The following is a 7,342-nucleotide window of genomic DNA, read 5'->3' as shown; positions in this document are numbered from 1 at the left end:
CGGGACACAGGGCGTCGAAGGCCAATGGGAGGCTGCGCCCAAGAGGCGGCTTCCGCTTCCGGGCGAGGCGGCACGCTAGGCAGGGCGGCCCCTGGAATTCTCGGTAGCCCAGGCTCGTCCAGCAGACGAAGGTGAAACGCGGCTCGAGAGCGGGCGGTGAGTGCGGGGCCCGCCGTCGCCCAGGAATCTCGGGCTCTGCGCAGACGCGCCTGGGCTGCGCGGAAAGGCCCAGGGCCTGAGAGCTGCTCGCCCGAGTCTGTATTCCCAGCTGTGGAATGGAGCCAAGTTCAGCGCCGCCCTCAGGGCGGGTCGTGGGGAGGCTCCAAACCCTCGCGAGGACTGCCGCGGCGGCTCAGGACGTCTGGCCGCGAGCGGGGTCCTGGAACTTCATTTCCCAGAGCGCCCCGCGAGCGGCCTGAGGGTGGGGACTACACGTCCCAGGGCGCCCCGCGCGGCCCCGGCGCCTACCGGACGCGGACGCTGAGGCCTGTTTTGCGCCCCGGGGCGGGGGGCCTCGCCCGGACGGCTTCCCGGCGGCTACGGCGGCGCGATGGACAGCCCCGAGGTCACCTTCACGCTGGCCTACCTGGTGTTCGCCGTATGCTTCGTGTTCACCCCCACCGAGTTCCACTCGGCCGGGCTCACGGTGCAGAACCTGCTGTCGGGCTGGCTGGGCAGCGAGGACGCCGCCTTCGTGCCCTACCACCTGCGCCGCACGGCCGCCACGCTGCTGTGCCACTCGCTGCTGCCGCTCGGTGAGCTCGCGGGGCGCGCGGCGGAGCTGGGGGCGGGGGGGGGGGGCGCTGGAGGCCCATCTCCCGGACCCCAGGGGGGAAGAGACGGGGGAGCGCGCGCGGGCCGCAGAGCCGAGGCCGTGGGCTAAGCGCCCCGTGCGAGGAGGAGGGTGCTGGTCGCAGCTGCCTCTTGCGGGCAGCAGAACCCTGGGGGAGAGGATGCTCTGGTCACTGGGGCAGGTGGGGAGCTGTCACCTAGGGGCAGCTCCCAGGAAAGGGGCATGATGCCAACAGAGGTGGCCGGCCCCAGTCCTTGGAAGAGGGGTGCAGGAAGGGCAGGCAGGGAGGGCGACTGCAGTTGAGAGCGTCTCAGGTGCGGGGCGGGGAGAGGCGTGTGTGCGGCCAGGAAGCTCAGGTGTTGCCAGGGGCTGTGCTGGGCAGGTGAGCCAGGTGCTAACTGGCCTCTGGGAGGCTGACTGGTTGGAGAGTGGGGTCCTAAGCGCGGAATCTCTGGAGAACTTGGGCTCACACGTAAGTGGGGGAGGGCGGGTGGCGGTGGCCAGCCCTGTCTGGAGCTGCCATGGTGGACATGGGAGGGGTTTCCAGCTGGCATCAGGGAGATACAGCCTGGGCCAGTGGAAAGTGGCTGGGAAGGGCTGGGCTGGTCTGACGAGGTGGGCCTGTGCCTGGGGGCTGCCTGCCCCGTGGGGAAGGCGGGCAAAAGACAGCCCATGCCAGGATAGAGGCAGGGCCAGGGTGGGGAGCTGGTCGCTCCACCTAGCTTCCCTGCGGGGCAGGGGTGCCCGTTCACCGGTTTCCGGGAGAAAGGCATGGCTCAGAGTTTGGGTTCTCCTGGGGGTTGTGCCCTGGGAACTAAGGATCTCTGCAGCTTTATGGAGCCTCCATCTGCACCTTCCCAACAGCCTGTGTGTGTGTGGGGTCACCACCATCCCAGGATGGAGGGGGACAGAAAGGTGGGCTGAGTGACTCATGGGGCCACATGGGGAGGAAGTGGAGTTTGGCCTTGTGCTCCGACAAGGAACGTGTTTTGTTTTGTTTTGTTTGGCAGTGGCATCTGTGGCCTGTGGAAATCTCGTCTTTTTTTTTTTAACTTATTATTTTTTGGCTTTTTAGGGCCGCACCTGCGGCACATGGAAGTTCCCAGGCTAGGGGTCAATTGGAGCTACAGCTGTTGGCCTACACCATGGCCACAGCAATGCCAGATCCAAGCTGTGTCTGCAACCTACACTGCAGCTCATGGCAACGCTGGACCCTTAACCCACTGAGCGAGGCCAAGGATCAAACACGCATCCTTATGGATTGTGGCTGAGCTACAATAGTAACACACACACACAATGAGTTGCTTAAAATGTGTCAACTTGGGGTTTAGCTGTGGCACAGTGGGCTAAGTATCTATTCTTGCCACAGCTGTGATTTAGGTCACAGCTGTGGCTCGGATTCAGTGCCTGACCTTGGAGCTGGCATGTGCAGCCGGGTATGTGTACTGACTTGATAGCATCTGCTGTTCTTTTTGCTGTTTCAAACTTGTTTGCGGGTCACTGTCTACATTGTTCATTTCACCGTGCAAATTGGCCTGCCGCTGGCTAGCGGGGGCCCTGGAGCTGGCTCCTCGGCCCTTGGGACAAGCCTCTGTCATTCTTTGCTTGCTGTCTGACACATGACGTCCCAGTTCTGGGATGTGCCAGGCTCTGATCTGCCTCCTCAGAGCAGGTGAGGTCCAGAGGCCAAGATCCAGCCCTCGGAGGGCCACTGGGCAGCCCCGCATTGGGCGACACCAGGTCCTTGCATTTGTTTTTGCTTTTCTAGGTTTTTCTTGTTTTTTGCCCCCTGGTACTCAGCTGTTACTTGTACAAAGCTAGAACAGTAAGTTGAAGATGTTTTCTGGAATTCCCGCTGTGGTGCTGTGGGGTTAATGCTCTGGCTTGTCTCTGTGGAGGCGCCGGTTTGATCCCTGGTCCAGCGCAGTGGGTTAAGTGTCTGGCTGGTGTTGCTGCAGTGGTGGTGTAGGTTGCAGCTTTGGCTCAGATTCAATCCCCGGCCCAGGAGCTTCTTTCAGGCGGCTGAAAAAGAAAAACAGAAATGTTTTCTTGTTGAAAGAGAAAAAAAAAAAGAAAAACAAAAATGTTTCCCGCGGACAGGACAAGGGCGGGCTTGGGCCTGCTGTGGAGGCCGGTGAGGCCCACCTGCCCTGGGAGCCGCCAGGGCAGAGGTCCAGGCCCAGGGCTGGGGACGAGAGGAAGTGCCCCCAACCCCCCACGCCAGCTCTGGAGGGACAGGGACAGCACGGCGGTCCTTGGCGGGCCCCCGCTGGGGAGGCTGACGGCCCGGCTCGCCCTGTCCCCTTCAGGCTACTACGTGGGCATGTGCTTCGCAGCTTCAGAAAAGCGGCTCTACTCCCCGAGCCAGGCCCCGGAGACCTGGCGGCTCTTCCTCCTGCTGGCGCTGACGCTGCCCACCGCTGCCTGCGCCCTGATCTACCACTGGTCCCGCGACCGCTGGGCCCACCACCCGCTGGCCCGCGCCCTGGCCCTCTACGCCCCCCCGCAGTCGGGCTGGCGGGCCGTCGCTTCCTCCGTGAACACCGAGTTCCGGCGGATTGACAAGTTTGCCACCGGGGCGCCAGGCGCCCGTGTGATTGTGACGGACACGTGGGTGATGAAGGTGACCACGTACCGCGTGCACGTGGCCCAGCAGCAGGACGTGCACCTGACCGTGACGCAGTCCCAGCAGCATGATCTCTCGCCAGACTCGAACCTGCCCGTGCAGCTCCTAACCATCCGCGTGGCCAGTGCCAGCCCTGCCGTGCCGGCCTTCGACATCCGGTAGGCTTGCCTGTGGCCGGGGCGGGCTGGAGGCCGGGGTTGCTGGGCTCCAGACGCTCGGCCAGCACCCAGGGTCTGGTCTTGGTGCTGCCCCAGGGGTGGTGAGGGTGGCTGGTGCCTCCGGCTGCCCCTCCCCAGTGACCCTCCCTCAGGCCCCCACTGCCCGTCCCTAGCCCGCCCCCCAGGTACTCCCCGCTTCCTCTTTCTTCATCCCCTCCTTTGAGCCGCCTTCTACCGCTTCTTGGGGGGAGCACGCCGGCGATGTTGGGGGGCACCCGGGCCTGAGCCGAGGTTCTCCCATCTAGTTCAGGCTGCGTCTGGCCTGCCGTCCCCCAGGACACACCCTGGGCCTGGACCGGCTGAGGATGAGCCCCTCTGCCTCTGCTGCAGTCTTTCTGCCCGCCCTGTCCCCGTCCCGTGGGGCCAGTGGGCAGCGCCAGCTCTGTGGGCTCTGTCCCCATGGCCGTCTTCGCTGGCTGGCCTTCCTCTGGCAGCTGGGCAGTGCTAAGCCGTCACATTCTGTGTGGTTGTGGGTGCCCTGGTCACGTGGGCGCAGCCTCGGCCTCCCTGCTGCCAGCTCCGGGGTCCTGGCCAGGCCGCAGGGGAGCCACACCCCGCCCTGGCGGGGGGTGGACAGCCCAGCAGCGCCCACCTCGTGCAGGCTGAACTCCACGGAGTACGGTGAGCTGTGCGAGAAGCTCCGGGCACCCATCCGCAGCGCAGCCAACGTGGTCATCCGCCAGAGCCTGGGCGACCTGTTCCTGGAGACCTTCGCCTCCCTGGTGGAGGCCAACCCGGCCTACTCAGTCCCCAGCAGCCAGGTGTGGGGGCGGCTGGGCCCCCAGGGCCATGTCTCCTGAGGGGGGGCCACCACCGGGCTGTCGGGCGGGCTCCCTCTGACCACCTTGGCCTGCCCGCAGGACCTGGAGGCTTGCATCGGCTGCATGCAGACCCGGGCCAGTGTGAAGCTGGTGAAGACCTGCCAGGAGGCGGCCGAGGGCGCGTGCCAGCAGTGCTCCTGCCGCCCCATGTGGTGCCTCACCTGCATGGGCAAGTGGTTCGCCAGCCGCCAGGACCCACAGCGCCCTGACACCTGGCTGGCCAGCCGAGTGCCCTGCCCCACCTGCCGGGCGCGCTTCTGCATCCTGGACGTGTGTGCCGTCCGATAAGCCCGCTGGCCCTGCCGGTGACCCTTGAAGAGCAGGCAGGACTTAGGGCCTCCATTCAGGCTGTCCGCGGGTTGGCAGGGTGACTCGCCTCTGTCCTGAGGCTGCCAGGGGGGCCAGGGCTTTTTGAAGTTTTCTGCTGCAGTGGGGTTGGTTTTCAGCACCTCTGCGTCCCTCACTCTCTGTTCTTCCGAGTAGGGGTGGGTGCTGGACACAGGACATGGTGCTGGGTCTGTCTCCAGGGCGTCTGGGCCGCTGTGCCGGAGACCCCGTGGTCTGCCCCAGGTGGCCCTCACCTGAACCACTTGCCTTAAATTTCTGGGCACAAGACCTTTGACTGCTCCTCATCAGCTACCCGACAGACTCAGATTTGCCCAAGGCTGCCCCACTCCTGTCCCCAGCCTGCCTCCACTCTGAGGACCTGGCACAGAGCGGGGAAGTGGAGGGGGAGACCCGAGTCACTGCTCCAGGGAGGAGACAGCGCCCAGGGTCTCCCGGGGATTGTGGCCAGCCAGGGCCCGCTCCCTGCCCCGGGATACCTTGGGCTTTCTGTCAGGGTCTGGGTGCAGGGCTGGCTGTTTTTAGCCATGTGTTTGTGGGCGCTGCCCACCCCTTAGAGGGGTCTGTACCACGTGCCTTCTGCTGCCCATGAGTCCAGGGAAAGGGCCCAGTCTTAGACGCCTGGTTGCAAGGGCACTGAATTGAAGGCCAAGCACCCCGGCAACATCCTCCATCTGGAAAACAGGCACCAGGCTGGTCACTGCCCCGCAGGATCTGCCCCTTCAGAAGGGGACGTGCTGCGCGGTTGAGGCTGTGACAGCCATCTTCCCAGGTCCTGGTGGTGCCGGTGGGGAGCAGTGAGGGAAGTTCCAGGCCCAGGGTGCAGCTGACAGATGGAGCTGTGGGAGTGGCCCCAAGCCCCCTAAACCTAGCCATTTTAAGCGGGGGAGATGGACTCAGCTGGCCCAGCTCACCCACGGCCGCACCAAACTCAAGGATTGGGAGTGAGAAGGCCCAGCTTTGTGGTCCTCGGGGCCACGCACAGATGAAGGCCATCAGAGGGGCAGCCAGGAGCCGTGCCCTGCCTCAGCCTGGAGTTTCAAACCCTGGTAAGGGAGAGCCAGGTCTGGGGACATTTTTTCTGCGAAAGAACATTGCTTAGTTTTATAAAGATAGATCTATTGTAGTGAAGTGATATACTATTTAATAAAATGTTAGTATGAACTTGTATGTATTTTCCTAATGGGAGTATTTTGTTTTTCCTGACACCCAAGCTTTGGTAGCAGTTGGGGAGAGGCGGTCTTAGAAGCGGCAGCTTTAATGTGCGTATTTGTTCAGAATGAGAGGAAAAAGGAGGCAGACTCTAGGGATCTTCTGATTCCTAGCTGGGGGGCTGGGGTCTCAAAAAGTCCACTTCCCCGGCACCCTTGTTGAAGGGTCTGGGGGATTGGGAGGGGTCAACACGCGGGGCCCTATGTTGGGGAGGATGCCAGCGGCCCGAGGTGTTGGGGCCTCCAGCCTGTGCTCTCTGCTGTGTCCGCTGGGGTGCCTGGGTGGCCGAGAGAGTGGCTTGGGCCGGGAGTTCCTCAACAGCGTGTGCCTCCTGCTCCCTTATGTTCTCTCTCCTCTTTTTAGGGCTACACCCGCGGCATAGGGAGGGTCCTAGGCTCGGGGTCGAATCAGCCTCAGCCACTGGCCTACGCCGCAGCCGCAGCCGCGCCAGATCCAAGTCGCGTCTGCGGCCGCCGCCACTGCTCACAGCAACGCGTGAGGCCAGGAATCGAACCTGCGTCCGCAGGGATCCTCGTCAGATGTGTTTCCGCTGAGCCAAGAAGGGAACTCCTCCTTTATATTCTTGCCGGACCCTGAACTTTTGTAGAAAATGGTGCAGTACAACCCGTTACAAACAAAAGCAAGAGAGGTGGAAGTTCCCTTGTGGCGCAGCGGGTTGAGATCTGGCCTTGCCGCAGCCTTGGCACAGGCAGCAACCGCGGCTCTGGTTCGATGCCTGGCCCGGGAACCTGACAGGCCGAAGGGGAAAAGCGCCGCAGGTGCACTCGAGTTTTCTGCATCCCCAGTGTCTCTTATTTCTCGCTGCGCTGGGGTCCTCCTTCCCTCCTCTTGCGCCCAGCATCAGCCCTTAGGGCGGGGAGCGCTCCCGGAGCCTGAGCGGGGGCCCGCGGGGAGCGCTGCCGGAGGCGGCGGACGTGAGCTGTGCTGAGCGGCGAGGACTGACGGAGGCTCGCGGCGCCAGGCTCCCGGGGCGGCGAGCGAGTTACCACAGAGCGCTCGCCCGCGGAAGACCTCGGGCCCGCGCCGCCCCGGCGCCGGCCCTTCCGGGTTCCGGGTTCCCGGTTCCCGCCAGCGCGGGTCCTGCGGTCGCGGCCGGCCGGCCCAGCGGAGGCCGCCCTCTCCGGGCCGACCAATCAGGGGCCGCTCCCCGTCGGGACGGGGCTCTTCGGCGATTCTCGCCGGCCCCTCCCCTCGCCTCGGCGCGCCCGCGCCCGAATCTCCCGCCAATACCCCTCCCCGAGTCCGCGAGGGCGCGGCCAATCGGCGTCCGAGGGTGGCGGCGGCCCGGCCGCCTCCATGGCGGAGG

The 7,342-nt window shown here is 64.4% G+C and overlaps 1 protein-coding gene across 2 annotated transcripts; it reads left to right on the top strand.

Moving 5' to 3' along the window:
• Positions 1-54: 54 nt before the first annotated feature.
• On the top strand, positions 55-5,973 carry TMEM129 (transmembrane protein 129, E3 ubiquitin ligase). 2 transcript variants are annotated; one of them, XM_003128802.5, is made up of 4 exons: positions 55-755; positions 3,103-3,577; positions 4,239-4,398; positions 4,498-5,973. In XM_003128802.5, the coding sequence occupies exons 1-4, from the start codon at positions 551-553 to the stop codon at positions 4,744-4,746; spliced, it is 1,089 nt and encodes a 362-aa protein (XP_003128850.1). In that variant the 5' UTR covers positions 55-550; the 3' UTR covers positions 4,747-5,973. The 2 variants fall into 2 exon arrangements, with proteins under 2 accessions (XP_003128850.1, XP_003356879.1); XM_003356831.5 differs by lacking the exon at positions 4,239-4,398.
• The last annotated feature ends 1,369 nt before the right edge of the window (positions 5,974-7,342 follow it).

The sequence above is a fragment of the Sus scrofa genome, chromosome 8, assembly GCF_054392235.1.
Source record: "Sus scrofa isolate SSC_HxYL_T2T_F1_AM1 chromosome 8, Sscrofa_HxYL_maternal_Yorkshire_Landrace_v2.0, whole genome shotgun sequence".
NCBI lineage: Eukaryota > Metazoa > Chordata > Mammalia > Artiodactyla > Suidae > Sus > Sus scrofa.
Note: the sequence above shows the minus strand (reverse complement) of the source record. Positions and strands in the feature narration are given on the sequence as shown.